The 20818-nt window shown below is 43.3% G+C and overlaps 1 protein-coding gene across 2 annotated transcripts in view; it reads left to right on the top strand.

The window, feature by feature from the left end:
• LOC106561934 (gamma-butyrobetaine dioxygenase) overlaps positions 1–20818 on the top strand; it is a 29843-nt gene that overhangs the window by 3914 nt on the left and 5111 nt on the right. For both annotated transcript variants that reach the window (XM_014126365.2, XM_014126364.2), the window contains exons 3-4: positions 710–824; positions 8260–8458. In XM_014126365.2, coding sequence (XP_013981840.2) covers positions 710–824; positions 8260–8458 — 314 coding nt within the window. The remainder of the gene's footprint in view (positions 1–709; positions 825–8259; positions 8459–20818) is intronic.

Raw genomic sequence — 20818 nt, 5'->3', positions numbered from 1 at the left:
TGGGGCACTCGGTTCACAATGATGACATCAGTAAACCTCTCGCCCACACAGCACCATACATGTGGTTTGCGGTTGTGAGGCCGGTTGGACGTACTGCCAAATTCTCTAAAACGACGTTGGAGTGAGGTATGATCGAGAAATTAACATCATATTCTCTGACAAAACTGCACCATTTAGAGTGGCCTTTTATTGTCCCCAGCACAAGGTGCACCTGTGTAATGATCATGCTATTTAATCAGCTTCTATGCCACACCTGTCAGGTGGATGGATTATCTTGTCAAAGGAGAAATGCTCACTAATAGGGATGTAAACAAATTTGTGCACAACATTTGAGAGAAATAAGATTTTTGTGCTTATGGAACATTTTTATGCTCTTTTATTTCAGCTCATGAAACATGGGACCAACACTTTACATGTTGATTTTATATTTTTGTTCAGTGTAGATGGCAATATTGTTGAGTGTAAAGGACACCACGCTGCTTGCTTAGCGAGTACCACTTTCAGCCCATACCTGGCGCGAACTCTTCCAGAAGCGTCTTATCAGTCGCCGCCACGTGAAAAGCTAGCTATTAGCTGGTGCAAGTGGGGACACTTCAGGCTGAGGAGCAAGTTTCACACATCCACATGTGCTACACTAGTGTGAGCTGGCTTTGGGAAAGGTTTGGGATTCTCACGCAAACCCTTAACCAACCTCTGTGGTTGTCCTCAGGTGTCCATAGTGTGGCCGGACCAGCACACCAGCGAGTTTGACCCAGAATGGCTGAGGAAACGGTGCTTCTCTCCTGCTGCCAGACAAGCCCTACAAGAGGAGCTCTTCCTAAACGGTAAGACTATTATGCCAAGAACTGCTATATGGCAATTTCCCCACTGTCGCTGAAAGTAGAAATTCTGGAATAAATCAGGATAAATCATTTTTTTTAATTTAATTATTGAATTTGATCCAATCCCAAACTGGTAGGGCCTACGTAGTTTCATAGCTCTTAGTTTGTGTTGATCATGTGTCTCTGTTTATTGAAATTCACTGCTACAGTACACACACACACACACACACACACACACACACACACACACACACACACACACACACACACACACACACAATGCCAATTCACCCATGCTGACAGTGTCCATTCTACTTTTGTCTAGTCTAACAGTAGCTGACTGCTACAGTGCTCTGAAGACCCATGAGATAAATGCTTTTTGTTCTTGAAAATGTCCCTGAAGAATTTATCTGAAAAAAAGTATGATTCTGTGCCCTCATACAGTACTTAAACCAAGCATCCTGTTGTGCAAATTCCAATGTTACTTTTTGATTGATATTTTCTTTGTGCCATACTAACTGAATTTTCAGTTCTTTAAAGAAAACATATGCTACAGACCACAAGTACTTTAGAAAAACATTATTGATACCAATAAGCGTATTTACTGTATATCAGTATTTCCTTGTTACAAGTGATCTAAATGGCCAGCTGGTTAGCTAAGTGTTGAGCACAGACTGTTAAACTTGAATATGTGTAACATCCAAGAATACATTTCATGCACCACATGCCGTGTCGTAATTAAAAATCCTTCTTTAACCTGTCTCCTCCCCTTCATTGATTGAAGTGGATTTAACAAGTGACATCAATAAAGGGTCATAGCATTCACCTGGTCAGTCCACTGTATGTCATGGAAAGAGCAGTGTACAAGGCAGTATTGAAGGTGAAATGAAGGCTCTAGCTGCATTTCAACTGAGGAGAGACTAGATGGTGTTTCTGCACCTGGTCCTGAAGGATCCACAGGTTTCAGTGGCTCCTGCTTTGTTTCCACTCTAGAGTGATTAAAGACAGTGTGTGTGGATAGCAACCTTCCCACCCACCCCTTCCTTCTCTCCTTTAGTACAGGTGTAAGATGTCCCCCCCCCCCCCACACACACACACACTTTGTCCGTGCAGGGTTTCTGTTCTTCAACTGTTGCTAGCTCAGCACCAGGGGTGCTCCTACCAGACCGAGTTTAGCTCATGTTCTGTCTGGCTCTCTCTTTCACACACACACGCACACACACACACACGCACCAGTCCCCCTGTCTCTGGGTTTAATTATATCCTCCTGAGGTCTGGTCTGAAATTCCTCCTGCCAAAAACCCTGGAAAAGTTTACGCTTTTAGATGAATGGATGGTGAAACAATGTTCACATCTGGAAGTTTTGTTACTCAAGTTTTGTTCACATCCCTACCTAGCTCCCTATAGGCCCCTCTCTTTTTTTCCCTCTCTCTCTCTCTCTCTCTATTCCACTCACAGACAGACCTAGTTTGGAATATCTGTAAAAGTTTTCATTTTTTTCCAGAAGACCGGTCAGATTGTCAAAGTGTAGCACACGCGGGAGATGCCGAGGTTAATATGATAATATGAGTTGAATCACTCCTCACTTGTTATTTGCCTTTTGAGGTTTGTAGGAATTAGGAGTTTCCCCCCTAACCATTTACTTAAAAAAAAAGCATGGAAATGAGTGGGAGAAGGGACAGTACAGAAACTGGCACAACGGATTTGAACCCCCGCTGTTGGGGGGCACGTGTAGTCCGGAGGCGGCTGTGCTGACCACCTCCTGGACCACATGCCTCCAATCAATTCTAATTGTATGGGGTTCCCCAGACACTGCTGCTGCTGTCAAAGTGTGCAGCCTGTCAATCTGTAGCCCAGAGGATGTCGCTTTCACACATATAGACCAGACTACATCACTGAGGTCTGCAGTGGCCGTATGTAAAATAGCTTAATAACTTGAGACCTTCGGCAAGGTGTGGAGTCTGTGTGCAGTCCTGTTCAACCCCCCGCCTCTTCCATATGGAATACTTATTAAAGGCAAGCTGAATGGAAGTGGATGTTTAGAGACACCATTGTTAAGCCAAACTCAAGTCGTTGAACCAATTTGCCCTGTTGTTTATCCACCCCGTGCAACTGAGGGGACCTTGTTCTGACCAGTCTTGGATTCAAATAGTAGGCTATTTGGCATTTTTGAGCCTGTCTCGAGTGCCAGGCGAGTGGGGTTACTCAAGTATTTACATTTTTCAAGTACTATTTTAAAACCAGGTCTGGGTCTAACCTCACTTAAATCGTCCAGGCTGGAGCTTGAAGCCATAGTGTGTGTAGTATACAAGCAAACACTCAAAGACTTGTTTTGTGCACAGGGAGATTGGAATCTACAAGGAGTGTTTGTCATCATTATATTTGTTAGTGTTTCCACTTCCTGTGTATCTTACCGAGGACCTTAGCAACCGTGAGTTGTTTTGCCTTCTTATTCCAAAGGCATTCTAGGAATGGTACTATAGTCATTTTCGGTTTCTAAAACCCTTGTCTTGGGAGATGTGGCTTTGGGGGGCTGTGGATCGGTTTCAATCACCCCTCCATGAGAAATATCGGATAGCACTCGTTATATTCCAACAGTAGTGTGGTTATTATTCCCATTATTATTAGGCATTATCTTTCTAGGCCTACATTATTAACATTATCAGTACACTCTTAGAAAAAAGGGTTCTTCGGCTGTTCCCATAGGAGAACCCGTTTTTGGTTCCACGCAGAACCCTTTTGGGTTCCATGTAGAAACCTCTGGGGAAAGGGTCCTACATGGAACCCTAAAGGGTTCGACATGGAACCAAAAATGGTTCTTCAAAGGGTTATCCTATGGGGACAGCCGAAGAACCCTTTTAGGTTCTAGATAGCACCTTTTATTCTAAGTGTAGTAGTCATTATCTTCTGTATGTTTATCAACTGTTCCAACTCGCCGCATCCTGTGAACAGTAATAAAGCCTGTAAACTGTCACTACCGTGTCCTTAAGCTCTCTTTGAATGCTTGAGGAGGATGAGGATTATCCTCGGTGAATGACGTGGTGTTTTCTCACTTTCTGGCTAGCGTACTTTGAGCCTTTTACCTACCGTGAGGTGACGAAGCAGTGTTGGCTGGCTTATCCAAGAGGCCACAGTCTTTTCTCACACATCTTCCTCTGGACTCTTCTCTACCGACTGCTACAGAGGGTAGTGAATACGGCCCAGTACATCACTGGGGCGAAAGCTTCCTGCCATCCAGGACCTCTATAGCAGGCGGTGTCAGAGGAAGGACCGAAAAATTGTCAGACTCCAGCCACCCTAGTCATAGACTGTTCTCTCTGCTACCGCACGGGAAGCGGTACCGGAGCGGCAAGTCTAGGTCCAAAATACTTAACAGCTTCTACCCCCAAGCCATAAGACTCCTGAACAGCTAATCAAATGGCTACCCAGACTATTTGCATTTCCCCCCCACCCTTTTACGCTGCTGCTACTCTCTGTTTATTATCTATGCGTAGCCACTTTAACTCTACCTACATGTACATACAGTATTACCTCAATTACCTTGACTAACCGGTGCCCCCGCACATTGACTCTGTACCGGTACCCCCTGTATATTGCCTCGCTATTGTTATTTTACTGCTGCTCTTTAATTATTTTTTACTTTGATTTTTTATTTATCTATTTTTTACTTAACACTTATTTTTCTTAAAACTGTATTGTTGGTTAAAGGCTTGTAAGTAAGCATTTCACTGTAAGGTTGTATTCGGCGCATGTGACAAATAAGATTCGATTTGAAATGTGTCAACACCTTTACTCACTGTCTGCTTAGTCACTACCATAGTGCCTACTGAGTCACTCTCTTCCCTGCGGCGCAGATTTTGGATCAGCTCGCCTTGCATCAGTTTAAAGCATCCTTTCATGAGATAAACGGGCCTAATCTGACTCTGGGCCAGTTGTTAGTGGTATAATGAGATAGATACTTAAGACTGTCCCTGTTTGGGCACCAAGGAATGGAACATTTTGCTCTGATGTAGTTTTAGCAAACAAGCCATGTTTGTAAATCGTAATAAAATAGGATAGAATGCTTTATCACTTTTTAATGAGGACCGAATTGATAACTAGCTTGGCTTAGAGATGAACACAAGTATGAATATTTTTTTAAAATAGTTACTTAACGGCATACATATTGCATTCACTAGGTTCGCTGTCTAAAGTACTCTCATCAGCTCAACTAGCAAACTGTCTGAATGTTACGATAATTTGCCCCGAATTGGCCTCAATTAGTCCTAATGGGACTTGATTGGTTCCAGCTCATCCAAGCAGCAGCTGATATGTCTTTCCTTTGACTTAATGGGAGTCTGTGTCTTCCTTGACTCATCTGGTATGAATTTAGACACCCTCTGGACCTACGGGCTCTTGTGGCCGATACGTGAGAACACTATCCAAGTCTTCCAGATCTATGAAAAGTACTATGGGGTAGAGGTAAGGATTAGGGGGTCGGTTTAGAATTGGTCACCAGACTCCTTATTAAAGATGAGAAGGCAGAGGTGGCTCTGTGGTGCAGGTTTCTCCATTAAACAGAGAAAGGTTAGTTTGTTGTACTGGATGGAGGGTGAGAAGCGTTCTCCAGAGAAGGACTAGCTGTGCCACGTCAGTTTAAGACACAGGCTCTTTGTAAACGGGACTTCAACAGCTACAATGTGGTGACGTGTGTGTCTGGGACTGTGTGTTTATGCGACTTCACTTCTCACATGATTGGATACAGGATTGTAGTTATTTTGCGGAAACCTCTGTATTCAACTAGATAACATTTCTCTGGCTGATTATAACACCCAATTCCATTCATCTAAAATGTCAGTTCCGCTGCAGGCTTGTCCTGATAGTTGTAGTGGGCACACTCACTGGCATCAGCCCCCTTTGCAATGAAAGCACTGATGAATGCCACCATGTTTGTGAAGGCCTTTACAACAAATACAATACGGCTTCTAATACCTCCAGTCGAAAAGAACTGACCTCCACAGTTGACCTTGTGAGGAAGTTGATCTAGTGTAATTGAATTGTGAAAAACCCTGTTTACACACAGAGCAGCTTTTTGGGGAACTCCACAACGAGAGAGAGAGAGAGAGAGAGAGAGTTCCTCGTCTGGAAAAGCCGCAGAAGACCAACGGAAGGGAGGAAAGGAATTACAAATACACACTCCCATCAAACAGACTAGATAACACGTACATACACAAGCATAATAGTGTCACATTAAAACTCCTGCGTTCTTTGACACATACGTACTAGGACAGGCACTAGCTCTCTCTCAAACACACACACAGCCTGACATTGTATCTCAGTTAACCCCGGCTGGAAACGATGCAAGAGTCAGAGAGACTAATCGCTGACTGGCTTGGTGGACTAACGCTACACGTTCCAGGAAATCAGAGCAGCGATTTTGCGCTTGGTGAGAATTTGAGTGTCGAGCATTACACACCAATAACCAAGCAGAATGTTCTGGGCCCTGCACCATCTGAACCCTTCCAGCCCGGGCCCACTGCCCAGCCAGCCGCTCTCTTACCCCATCCATCACCCACTAAAGGGCCTACCCGGGTTTAGCGCTATCTGCTCTGACTCTCTCTATGCTCCTTTCCACTCTCCATTTTCTCTCGCTTTTTTCTCTGTCTCCATTTGTCTCTCCCTTCCTATCCTTTCCTCTCCTTACTCTCGCTCTCTACATTTTTCTTGGCCCTCAAGGATTGAAAATCGGTTTGTTCAAAACATAACGGTCCTTGGTTTAAAACATAACAGTGAAGGTAGTTAATACTGATCTTGAGTCAATCAGGAGATAACCAGTGATGTTAGCCGAACATGACAAGTTTACCAGACAAGAAAATGACAATTTACAGGGGGAAGGCAAGTTCAGCCAAAACTCCTAATTCGATACTACATGCTTTTACCTCTGCTGTTATGGCTTACTCCGTCATGTGTGATATCCAAAACCTCAGGGCTCTGTCCTTGAAGCACCGTTCTGCCTCTAGCCAAGAACTTTATGTCCCCCTTTGTGTGCAGATACATACCGGCAGGTCAAATGGTGTCTATGGGCTAGTCTGATTTCATGGGAGTACTTGTAACAGAAGGAACTAGCCTTTATTATAGAAGTTCCTCATACTTCAACCTTCTCTTTGTCGGTGACCCTCAAGAATAGCAAGCCTTTAATAAAGATCTTATTTCCCTTCTAAACATTTTTTCAACCCTCTTCATTTACAGAGTTTGGATTGGGGGAGGGGGGTTCTTCTTGACTTTTTGACAGAGAGTTGTTTTGGAGATGACAGCGTGAAAGGAGATGTAAAAACCTGCTGTGGGTTAAGTCATCAGTATCAGTGAAAGATCTCATTGTATCTCGATGACTCATTGTTGCATGTGAAAAGGGTCAGGGTCATCCCCCAGAGTGACAATCAAGCTGCAGCATATTCCTGTAAAGCCCCTAGACACGTAGAGACTCCATGTGTTACCATAGCTGTACTCACGGATTCAAATCCATTGACTACGCCACACAAATAATTACATCAACTGAGTTGATGCAAAGTGAAGCTTTCTAACATCTGACTTGGATTTTCTCTCCACTTAATCCTGATGAATTGCTACTGAAGAGGTTTGTTGTACCCCCCCCCCCCCCACATACACACAGCCACACACACTAAATGAGCTCGGCAGCTGTGTCTGCAATGCAGGAGCCACTGGAGAGAGCCTCTATGGAAAAAGGGCTGAAGCCAGCTTGGTGCAAAGCGAAGCAGTGGGAGGCTTTTTCCACTGCTGTCAGTCGAGACATGTACTCTTCTCACCCCTTTCTCCCCCTTCCCCTTCCTCCTCACAGAGTATTCAACCATAACGAGCTGGCCTCCCTCCCTCCTATCCCTTGGAGGAAACGTTTCATGGACACACAGACACATTATATACAGACAGTACAGACTGTGACTGGGAGTGTTACACATATTGCCATTAGAGTCCATTGTTCATTGACAGGCTGTGGTGTCTGTCCATGTGGTTATGACAACCTGAGCTGTCCTGAAACCAAGGAAAACAAACCAGGACATGTTATTTTGTCCCCGACCTGCACCCCAGGCAGTTCAATCACTTCACAGAGCAGAAACTGTCAGTTGTCAATATTGGTAGAAAATTGCCGAAATTTGTATCTCTAGAGTTAGAAGTTGCACTCTATGCATTGCAAAATTCTGACGTTGCAAAATTCCAGGAATTTACCAGGTTTTTCAGAAATCCTGCTTCAAGGATTTTCAGTTGAAGGATTCCTTCCCTCCCAGCTTATTCCCTCCTGATTCTGGGGAGCCTCCAACTGGAATTTCGTAAAAACCTGGGAACTTTGACAAACTGATACTATCTATACAGGACGGTATGATACAGACCATACAGGATGGTACAATACTTTAATGAAGTGCATCTATCTCCTTGGCTCTCTCAGAGCGTGCGTACTGGGACTCAGAGCTGCGGATCCCCACGGCCAACTTCGAGGAGGTCCTCCACGACGACAAGGCCGCCCTGGCCTGGCTGCTGGCTCTACGCCGCGTGGGCATTGTCTACCTGAAGGGGGCGCCGGTGGAGCAGGGTCAGGTGGCCCGCCTCAGCCAGAGGATCGGATACCTCCGACTGACGTTCTATGGGTGAGAAACCATGCCATCTGACTTTATTAGCATCATATAATCTTAAACCAAACCAGGGTGATATCATTTCTAAAAGATCTGCATTTTCCACACAGCTTTATATTTCCACCGCAGTAGATTTACTAGGGTGTGTTTGTTGAACTTTGCCATCATGTCCGATTTTTCCTAAACATCCTAATTATAGAAACCATTGCTACTCTCAGCTATCTGCTCCTTTGTATACTGAGGATAACATGGGCAGCCTGGTTAAACCAGACTGAATGCTAAACTTACTATTGTTACCTTCAGTCTGGATTAACTAGAGGTTTTATGGACATGCAACCTAATTGACTTTTGGTAGGTGACGTAGCTGCTCTGTTCTGCCGATGCACAGAGAAGCCAGCCAGCTCTATATTTTCTATGTCGTCGTTCAGCCACGTCTCGGTGAAACATAAGATATTACAGTTTTCAATGTCCCGTTGGTAGGATAGTCTTAATTGTAGATCATCCAGTTAGTTTTCCAATGATTGCATGTTGGTCAATAATCAAAGCTGAGGTTGGAACAACAAGCATCCCACAGCCAGCAGTTAAGCCCAGGTCGGTGGAAGCTAACAGCTGCGAACCAAAGCAAGAGACATGTCATTAAAGAAGCTGCAGTTTTTGTTTATATATAAAAAACAAAGAAGCTGCAGTATTTATGTCTTCCACAAATAACAACCCAAGAGACACAACAAAATACCAGGGCACATATTTGCATATATTTGAGCACAGAGACTCCATGCCAAGAGCAAAGAAGAGACCTAGTATAATTGTGATTCATCAGCTGGATTCGGTCTTATGTAGCAACATTTGAAATTGTTTTTTTTACATTGGATAAAAGTATAGACTCAGTGCAACAAAATAGTGTATCATCCACAGCATTTTTGAGGAACAATGGGAAAGTAATTCTGCTTTGAAAGTTGATACACTCACTTTTGAGAAAAGGGCCTTTGAATGTTTTGGTACCTACTGGAGAGCTCTCCTTTGTCTACACCAGTAGTTCCCAAACTTTTTATAGTCCCGTACCCCTTCAAACATTCAAACTCCAGCTGCGTACCCCCTCTAGCACCAGGGTCAGTACACTCTCAAATTTGTTTTGCCATCATTGTAAGCCTGCCACACACACGCTATACGATACATTTATTAAACATAAGAATGAGTGTGAGTTTTTGTCACAACCAATGCACAAATAATAATATAATAATAATCAATAATTTAGCTCTTTATTTCACCATCTTACATATAAAACCTTGTGAATAACTCACCACAGGTTAATGAGAAGGGTGTGCTTGAAAGGATGCACATAACTCTGCAATGTTGGGTTGTATTGGAGAGTCTCAGTTTTAAATCATTTTCCACACACAGTCTGTGCCTGTATTTAGTTTTCATGCTAGTGAGGGCTGAGAATCCACTCTCACATAGGTACCTGGTTGCAAAGGGCATCAGTGTCTTAACAGTGCCATTTGCCAAGGCAGGATACTCTGAGCGCAGCCCAATCCAGAAATCTACCAGTGGCTTCTGATTAAATTCAATTTTCACAGAACCGCTTGTTGCAATTTCGATGAGGCTCTCTTGCGCAGATATCGGTAAGTGGACTGGAGGCAGGGCATGAAAGGGATAACGAATCCAGTTGTTTGTGTCATCCGTTTCGGGAATGTACCTGCGTAATTGTGCACCCAACACCATCAGGTGCATCGCTATATCACATTTGACATTGTCCATAAGCTTGAGTTCATTTGCATACAAAAAATCATACAATGATGGAAAGACCTGTGTGTTGTCCTTGTTAATGCAGACAGAGAAGAGCTCCAACTTCTTAATCATAGCCTCAATATTATCCCGCACATTGAATATAGTTGCGGAGAGTCCCTGTAATCCTAGATTCAGATTATTCAGACGAGAAAAAACATCACCCAGATAGGCCAGTCGTGTGAGAAATTCGTCATCATGCAAGTGGTCAGACAAGTGAAAATTATGGTCAGTAAAGAGAACTTTAAACTCGTCTCTCAATTAAAAAAAAAAAAACGTGTCAATGCCCCTTGATAACCAGCGCACTTCTGTATGTTGTAAAAGCATTACATGGTCGCTGCCCATATCATTGCATAGTGCAGAAAATACATGAGAGTTCAGGGGCCTTGCTTTAACAAAGTTAACCATTTTCACTGTAGTATCCAAAACGTCTTTCAAGCTGTCAGGCATTCCCTTGGCAGCAAGAGCCTCTCGGTGGATGCTGCAGTGTGCCCAAGTGGCGTCGGGAGCAACTACTTGCACGCGTTGTTACCACTCCACTATGTCTCCCTGTCATGGCTTTTGCGCCATCACTACAGATACCAACATGAGCAGCAGATACGTTTGGCTACATACAGACCGTTAGTGGAATTCCCGCGAGAGAGTAATGGTTAATATGATTGGATGTTAATTATTTGACTAGGCTACCTGTATTTGACATTGTGTTGTTATTTTGCTGAACACTAGATGGTTTAATTTTATTTTTGTCAGTGAAACGAGGCTACTCAGACAAGAAAAAAACCTCACCCAAATGTATAGCCCCGTTGGAACTTTTTATTTAATGTGAATCATTTTTTTATTTTGCGCGTTTGGGAATACTTGGTCTACACCCATTCAGCATTGTTCACACCCTCTTAAGCCAGCCCCACCCATCTCTTTAAGGATTCACATGTGAGGTCATGTGCTAAACAGTGAGTAGTGTAGTAGAGAGTAAGACTAAAAGTGGTAGTAGCCTACAATAAGGAAAGATTCCAGGTAAACAGAAAGTGTCCAGATGCTAAAAATATTTTATAAATATTAGATGACACTTACCCAGACACACTTTCACAAATTGATGTGAAATAAATGCTATAACCCCCTGTACTAAATTGTCATACTTGAGTAAAAGTATAAATAATTTCAAATTCCTTATATTAAACCAGATGTTTAAAAAAAAATATTGACAGACATTCCAACACTCAGACATAATTTACAAACAATGTACAGATACCCCCCAAAAATACTTAAGTAAAAATACTTTAAAGTACTTTTGACCACTGCCAAAATGCAGTGTACATTAACATACTTCATATACTGTTACACGCGCACTTATCACATAGTATTCCATACATACAGTTGTAGTTGGAAGTTTACATACACCTTAGCCACAAATACATTCAAACTCAGTTTTTCACAATTCCTGACATTTAATCCTAGTAAAAATTCCCTGTTTTAGGTCAGTTAGGATCACCACTTTATTTTAAGAATGTGAAATGACAGAATAATAGTAAAGAGAATTATTTATTTCAGCTTTTATTTCTTTCATCACATTCCCAGTGGGTCAAGTTTACATTCACTCAATTTGTTTTTGGTAGCAATGCCTTTAAATTGTTTAACTTGGGTCTTTCGTTTTGGGTAGCCTTCCACAAGCTTCCCACAATAAGTTGGGTGAATTTTGGCCCATTCCTGAGTCAGGTTTGTAGGCCTCCTTGCTCGCACATGCTTTTTCAGTTCTGCCCATAAATCTTCTATAGGATTGAGTTCAGGGCTTTGTGATGGCCACTCCAATACCTTGACTTTGTTGTCCTTAAGCCATTTTGCCACAACTTTGGAAGTATGCTTTGTGACCAAGCTTTAAGTTCCTGACTGATGTCTTAAGATGTTGCTTAAGTATATCCACATAATTTTCCTTCCTTATGATGCCATCTATTTTGTGAAGTGCACCAGTCCCTCCTGCAGCAAAGCACCCCCAAAACATGATGCTGCCACCCCCGTGCTTCACGGTTGGGATGGTGTTCTTTGGCTTGCAAGCATCCCCCTTTTTCCTCCAAACATAACAATGGTCATTATGGCCAAACAGTTCTATTTTATTTTCATCAGACCAGAGGACATTTCTCCAAAAAGTATGATCTTTGTCCCCATGTGCAGTTGCAAACTGTAGTCTGGCTTTTTTATTGCGGTTTTGGAGCAGTGGCTTCTTTCTGGGTGAGCGGCCTTTCAGGTTATGTCGATATAGGACTCGTTTTACTGTGGATATAGATACTTCACAAGGTCGTTTGCTGTTGTTCTGGGATTGATTTGCACTTTTCGCACCAAAGTACGTTCATCGCTAGGAGACAGAAGGCGTCTCCTTCCTGAGCGGTATGACGGCTGCGTGGTCCCATGGTGTTTATACTTGCGTACTATTGTTTGTGCAGATGAACGTGGTACCTTCAAGCGTTTGGTTCATCCTTGGGAGCAATTTCCAATCTTTGAAGTCTTGGCTGATTTCTTTGGTTTTCCCATGATGTCAAGCAAAGAGGCACTGAGTTTGAAGGTAGGCCTTGAAATACATCCACAGGTACACCTCCAATTGACTCAAATTATGTCAATTAGCCTATCAGAAGCTTCTAAAGCCATGACATAATTTTCTGGAATTTTCCAAGCTGTTTAAAGGCACAGTCAACTTAGTGTATGTGAACTTCTGACCCACTAGAATTATCATAAGTGAAATAATCTGTCTAAACAATTGTTGGAAAAATGACTTGTGTTATGCACAAAGTTGATATCCTAACCGACTTGCCAAAACTATAGTTTGTTAACAAGAAATTTGTGGAGTGGTTGAAAAACGAGTTTTAATGACTCCAACATAAGTGCATGTAAACTTCCGACTTCAACTGTAAATTAAGGCCATGCAACCTGAGTTGAAACCTGAGAGAGGTGCACATGTACAGTACATAAACAGATGCATGCGGAATATATTTATGTGGATGCGCCATATATTTATGTGGTGGACACTCAATATACGGTCACATGATATTGTTGTGGTATGTCACAAAGTCATGTTACGACCACACATATCAATATTCATTTTATATATCAATATTTTGCTAAGTCATGCCGAGTGGATGGGTCTCTACAGAAGGTGTAAACGGTACAGCCAAATTGTTACTTGCATAGTAGCAATATCAGAAATAGATGGTGTGAAAATAAAATATACAGTATGTACAAGAACAATATCAATAACGATATCATTGGATCCCAAGATGGCGTAGCTGTTCAGACGTCCTTTGTCTTCCTCTTGTCGTGTCCCGTGTATATATGTGTATATATATATATATATTTACATATATATATTTACATATTTTCTTCGCATATCTTTTTACATATTTTTTTCTTCTAAAAACTGAACCTCAAAACACTCTCCTGCAACCCGCCTCACCAATTTAAAAAATAAAAGTATTATTTACCTCAAATCTGAAATCCACAACAGAAGCTAGCCAGAGGTTAGCCAGTTCACTGGCTAATGTTGTAGTTCAGCTAGCCACGGTTAGAGGTCCTCAGCTATCCATTAGCACGAAAAGCTATCGCCAATTTTTGTACAGCGCGACTCAGACCAGAGCTTATCGGACCTATTCTCTCTCCATATCCCCGGATTTCTACCACAGGCTCTGGACATTTACACCTGGATCTTGCAGCTAGCTAGCTGCTACCTGAGTGACTATTGGCAACGTTGGTCCCGGAGTTAACATAAATTATTCCGGAGCTAGCCAGCTGAAGCGTTTCATCAGCCACTCCTGGGCTATTCCGGAGCTAGCCAGCTGAAGAGTTCCATCAGCCTCTCCTGGGCTACAATCACCTATCCGGACCCGTTTTACTGCCGATGCGGAGCCCCATCGGGCCTTCACGACTGGACCACCGACGTTATCTGCCCGAGGGAGTTATCCAACTGGCCCCTCCATCGCGACGTAACCCGAATGCCCATCTGCGGCCCGCTAATCGTTAGCTGTCTTATCGGCTGCTATCTGAATAGGTCTATGGGACAATTTTCTTGGGCCACTATAACTAACTTTTTTGCCAATTGGACTGGTCCCCCCTACCACACGGAACCCCACTAATCTACAGACGGAATCGCACGAGGTGGCTAAAAACAGACCTCCTCCATCTTCTACTAGCTTGCTACCTATGGCTCGGCTAGCTATCTAACTCTCACTGGACCCTTTGATCACTTGGCTAAGCATGACTTAATGTCAATATGCCTTGTCCATTGCTGTTCTGGTTAGTGTTTATTGGCTTATTTCACTGTGGAGCCTCTAGCCCTGCTCATTATACCTTATCCAACCTCTCAGTTCCTCCACCCACACATGCTATGACATCTTCTGGTTTCAATGATGTTTCTAGAGACAATATCTCTCTCATCATCACTAAATGCCTAGGTTTACCTCCACTGTACTCACATCCTACCATACCTTTGTCTGTACATTATACCATGAAGCTATTTTTTCGCCCCCAGAAACCTGCTCCTTTTTCTCTCTATTCCGGACGTCACAGACGACCAATTCTTATAGCTTTTAGCCGTACCCTTATCCTCATACTTCTCTGTTCCTCTGGTGATGTAGAGGTGAATCCAGGCCCTGCAGTGCCTAGCTCCACTCATACTCCCCAGGCGCTCTCTTTTGATGACTTCTGTAACCGTAATAGCCTTGGTTTCATGCATGTTAACATTAGAAGCCTCCTGCCTAAGTTTGTTTTATTCACTGCTTTAGCACACTCTGCCAACCCGGATGTCCTAGCCGTGTCTGAATCCTGGCTTAGGAAGTCCACCAAAAACTCTGAAATCTTCATCCCTAACTACAACGTTTTCAGACAAGATAGAACGGCCAAAGGGGGCGGTGTTGCAATCTACTGCAGAGGTAGCCTGCAGAGTTCTGTCCTACTATCCAGGTCTGTACCCAAACAATTTGAACTTCTACTTTTAAAAATCCATCTCTCTAAAAACAAGTCTCTCACCATTGCCGCCTGCTATAGACCACCCTCGGCCCCCAGCTGTGCTCTGGACACCATATGTGAACTGATTGCCCCCCATCTATCTTCAGAGCTCGTGCTACTAGGTGACCTAAACTGGGTCATGCTTAACACCCCAGCCATCCTACAATCCAAGCTTGATGCCCTCAATCTCACACAAATTATTAATGAACCCACCAGGTACCACCCCAAAGCCGTAAACACTGGCACCCTCATAGATATCATCCTAACCAATTTGCCCTCTAAATACACCTCTGCTGTTTTCAACTAAGATCTCAGCGATCACTGCCTCATTGCCTGCATCCGTAATGGGTCTACGGTCAAACGACCTCCACTCATCACTGTCAAACGCTCCCTGAAACATTTCCGTGAGCAGGCCTTTCTAATCGACCTAGCCCTGGTATCCTGGAAGGATATTGACCTCAACCTGTCAGTAGAGGATGCCAGGTTATTTTAAAAAATGCCTTCCTCACCATCTTAAGTAAGCATGCCCCATTCAAGAAATTTAGAACCAGGAACAGATATAGCCCTTGGTTCTCCCCAGACCTGACTGCCCTTAACCAACACAAAAACATCCTATGGCGTTCTGCATTAGCATCAAACAGCCCCCGTGATATGCAACTTTCAGGGAAGTTAGAAACCAATATACATAGGCAGTTAGAACAGCTAAGGCTAGCTTTTTCAAGCAGAAATGTGCTTCCTGCAACACAAATTCAAAAAAGTTCTGGGACATTGTAAAGTCCACGGAGAATAAGAACACCTCCCAACTGCCCACTGCACTGAGGATAGGAAACTCTGTCACCACCGATAAACCCACTATAATTGAGAATTTCAATAAGCATTTTTCTACGGCTGGCCATGCTTTCCACCTGGCTACCCCTACTGCAGTCAACAGCACTGCACCGCCCACAGCTACTCGCCCAAGCCTTCCCCATTTCTCCTTCTCCCAAATCCATTCAGCTGATGTTCTGAAAGAGCTGCAAAATCTGGACCCCTACAAATGAGCCGGGCTAGACAATCTGGACCCTTTCTTTCTAAAATTATCTGCCGAAATTATTGCAACCCCTATTACTAGCCTGTTCAACCTCTCTTTCGTGTCGTCTGAGATTCCCATAGATTGGAAAACAGCTGCTGTCATCCCCCTCTTGAAAGGAGGGGACACTCTTGACCCAAATTGCTATAGACCTATATCCATCCTACCCTGCCTTTCTAAGGTCTTCGAAAGCCAAGTCAACAAACAGATTACCGACCATTTCGAATCCCACCGCACCTTCTCCGCTATGCAATTTGGTTTCAGAGCTGGTCATGGGTGCACCTCAGCCACGCTCAAGGTCCTAAACGATATCGTAACCGCCATCGCTAAGAAACAATACTGTGCTGCCATTTTCATTGACCTGGCCAAAGCTTTCGACTCTGTCAATCACCATATCCTTATCGGCAGACTCAATAGCCTTGGTTTCTCTAATGATTGCATCGCCTGGTTCACCAACTACTTCTCTGATAGAGTTCAGTGTGTCAAATCGGAGGGCCTGTTGTCCGGACCTCTGGCAATCTCTATGGGGGTGCCACAGGGTTCAATTCTGGGGCCAACTCTTTTCTCTGTATACATCAATGATGTCGCTCTTGCTGCTGGTGAGTCTCTGATCCACCTCTACGCAGACGACACCATTCTGTGTACTTCTGGCCCTTCTTTGGACACTGTGTTAACAACCCTCCAGACGAGCTTCAATGCCATACAATTCTCCTTCCGTGGCCTCCAACTGCTCCTAAATACAAGTAAAACTAAATGCATGCTCTTCAACCGATCGCTGCCTGCACCTGCCCGCCTATCCTGCATCACTACTCTGGACGGTTCTGACTTAGAATATGTGGACAACTAAAAATACCTAGGTGACTGGTTAGACTGTAAACTCTCCTTCCAGACTCACATCAAACATCTCCAATCCAAAGTTAAATCAAGAATTGGCTTCCTATTGAAGCAACAAAGCATCCTTCACTCATGCTGCCAAACATACCCTCGTAAAACTGACCATCCTACCGATCCTCGACTTTGGCGATGTCATTTACAAAATAGCCTCCAATACCCTACTCAACAAACTGGATGCAGTCTATCACAGTGCCATCCGTTTTGTCACCAAAGCCCCATATACTATCCACCACTGCGACCTGTACGCTCTCGTTGGCTGGCCTTCGCTTCATAATCGTCGCCAAACCCACTGGCTCCAGGTCATCTACAAGACCCTGCTAGGTAAAGTCCCCCCTTATCTCCGCTCACTGGTCACCATAGCAGCACCCACCTGTAGCACGCGCTCCAGCAGGTATATCTCTCTGGTCACCCCCAAAGCCAATTGCTCCTTTGGCCGTCTCTCTTTCCAGTTCTCTGCTGCCAATGACTGGAACGAACTGCAAAAAATCTCTGAAACTGGAAACACTTATCTCCCTCACTAGCTTTAAGCACCAGCTGTCAGAGCAGCTCACAGATCACTGCACCTGTACATAGCCCATCTATAATTTAGCCCAAACAACTACCGCTTCCCCTACTGTATTTATTTATTTTATTTTGCTCCTTTGCACCCCATTATCTCTATTTCTACTTTGCACTTTCTTCTACTACAAATCTACCATTCCAGTGTTTTACTTGCTATATTGTATTTACTTTGCCACCATGGACTTTTTTTGCCTTTACCTCCCTTATCTCACCTCATTTGCTCACATTGTACATAGACTTATTTTTTCTACTGTATTATTGACTGTATATTTGTTTTACTCCATGTGTAACTCTGTGTTGTTGTATGTTGTCGAACTGCTTTGCTTTATCTTGGCCAGGTCGCAATTGTAAATGAGAACTTGTTCTCAACTTGCCTACCTGGTTAAATAAAGGTGAAATAAAAAATGTATAAAATAAAATCAGTGATAGACGAGGTAGTAATATGCATACAATCAGGGGTAAAGTGATTGTGATACACAATCAGGGGTAAAGTGGCTGAGCAGCAGGATAAAAAAAATAGTAGCAGCAAATGCCATACGTTGCTGCTACTATTTGTTTTGTTTTATCCTGCTGCTCAGCCACTTTACCCCTGATTGTTAGGAGTGAATCATTTGAATAGAAGCACTGCAGATAGTGCTGATGACTGGTCCGTCCGAACCACTTATGAACAAGGGAATCTATATTCGGAGAGCCTGTTTCTGTCCTGCCCTTGACTTTGGTTCAGGGCATGTGATGTCCATAGCCTCTTCGTTGCAAAACTCCTTGATCTTCTCAAAAAGATTGGTTTGTCTAGCTGTGTCCAGTCCAGGTGGTACTTGTACAGGCAGACCATCTATGGGCTGAAGGATGTCAGCGTTGCGCAGCAGCTGAAATCTGGTCCCGACCGTCGGAACACTCCTTGGCGACAATAACACCAGGCTCTAGAGCCTCGAAGCTGTAAAACAGGGAATAAAAATAAAAAATCAGAAGACATTAGAACCCTGCACAACATCAATTCACCGCCCAAGTTTAGATAAGAAGAATAACCTCATACAATGCAATGAAAATGATTTTCACCTGAAGTGCTGGTACTGCTTGATCTGTGGCAGCGCCCTGAAGTACGGAGTCAGGTGTTGTTGCCAGCCATAGCTTTCCACCAGCACCATATCATCCTCCAGTCCAACCAGCTGTGGGATGTTGGCCCTTGTCACAGTGCTGTCCTTCACAACACCAGTAATCTCAGACAGTGTTCACTCTGGTCTTTCTGAACCACTGCTTGATGAGGCCGAAGCAACAGTCGGCGGCAGCAAACTTGGTGTGGCCTGTGATCAGGAAGTGAAGGTCCAGACTGTGGTGGAGCCTGTGCATGGTCCGCCAGGCACAATACCAGAGCACAAACCTGTTCTTGTTTTGGCCACTGCAGTTATCACAATTCAGGTCCCCACGTGTTTCCCCAACTCCGTAGTTGGTGAAGAAATGGTGCATGTCGTTGATGACTGCGCTGCTGCCTTTACTTGCTTGGGCCATTAGACCATTCTTCCTGTATTTCTGGTGAAGGAGAGTTAGGCTTGTTCTACTGATGCTGAAAGACAAATTCCAGATACAAATATTGGAGCGTTGTTATACAATAGATGCGAAATGGCATTCTGAGATATCACTACACACACTTCATACACGTAATGTTAGCTAGCTAGCCAGCCATCTAACGTCAGCTGGCTAGCTAACAGCAAGCTTTAACTAGCAATACAAACCGATTGGCATAGCAACCTAAAGTTAACCAAATAAGTTCAATGTTAGCTTGCTAACATTAGGCTATAACTAGCAATGCGAAATGGCATTCTGAGAAAACATCACTGATGTTACACATAATTCATACACATAAATGAATGTTAGCTAGCAAGCCAGCCAGCCAGCCAGTCATCTAACCTCAGCTAACGTTAGGTAGCTAACAGCAAGCTTTAACTTGGGGTCTTATGTTAAACATGTTACGTTAACGTTAGCTAGCTAAAACATTTACTATAATCCCAATCCATAGAGTAACGTTACTAGCAATACAAACCAATTGTCATAGCTAAAGTTAACCAAATAAGTTAGGTTCAATTTTAACGTTAGCTAGCAACCAGCCATCAAACCCCAGCTGGCTAGCTAACAGCAAGTCTTAACTTTCAATGAAAACAACTTGACAAAATTAGAAATATATAATATCTGAAACTGTAGCTAGATTCTTACCCATATACATGGATGAGAGCTTCACGGCAGACTGCAACCCGTTTCATTAAATAAGACGTCCTGTGTCGTTTCCGTTTAGTTTGCACAGCTTGTTTGACCCGTTATGTTCCACTGATTTCAAAACTCAGTCTTCTTCTTCCGTGATAACAACACTGTTGATCGCCGTTTCTTCGCCATCACTGTCATCAGAAGACTCTAGAATGTCTTCTTCAATTAAAATGTTTTTACCTAAATCAGGGATTTCTTCATTGTCTGATTCATTTTCAGAGTCCGGGAGAGTCAGCATGGCACGATCGTCCTCCAGAAAGTAGTCCTTCACAACTTTTTCCCACTGACCTTTGTCGATAGCACCTGATAAATGCAGGGCAGCAATGTTATTGAGCAGTAGCAACATATTTGCAGTTCTCCATGGCTAACGTTATATCTTTCGAAAAAAACTGCAGTAGAAAGGATTATCTACACATAACGATCAGCTCATTTTATAGACACAAGATGCTACACCGCAGAACAATCTGAAACTCATCTCTCGGTATGTCCAGCCCACTCATTATCTCAGCCAATCCTGGCTAGCGGGAAGGTTCCTGACTTTTTCTTTGGCTAAACCAACTAGGCTCTTAATTTAACAACTTTATTCGTATTTACAGATGGCATGAAAGTTCACATGTTCGAGAAGGCATTTCTGGCTGAAAACGCATTTTGATTTAAAACAATTTTTTACGTTCAAATGGCTCTCCTGTGAAGTCGTGACTTGCGACATACGCCTAGTTTCCTGAATCGGGTCACAATTGACATACTATTTCAACAGTATCCATTTAACAAATACTAGAAATGTAGGACGATGAGTAACTTTTTCCATGTCCTGTTGCTCTTGAACC

Source organism: Salmo salar, chromosome ssa11 (assembly GCF_905237065.1).
Source record: "Salmo salar chromosome ssa11, Ssal_v3.1, whole genome shotgun sequence".
NCBI classification, from domain to species: domain Eukaryota; kingdom Metazoa; phylum Chordata; class Actinopteri; order Salmoniformes; family Salmonidae; genus Salmo; species Salmo salar.
This window is presented reverse-complemented; position numbering and strand designations above follow the sequence as displayed.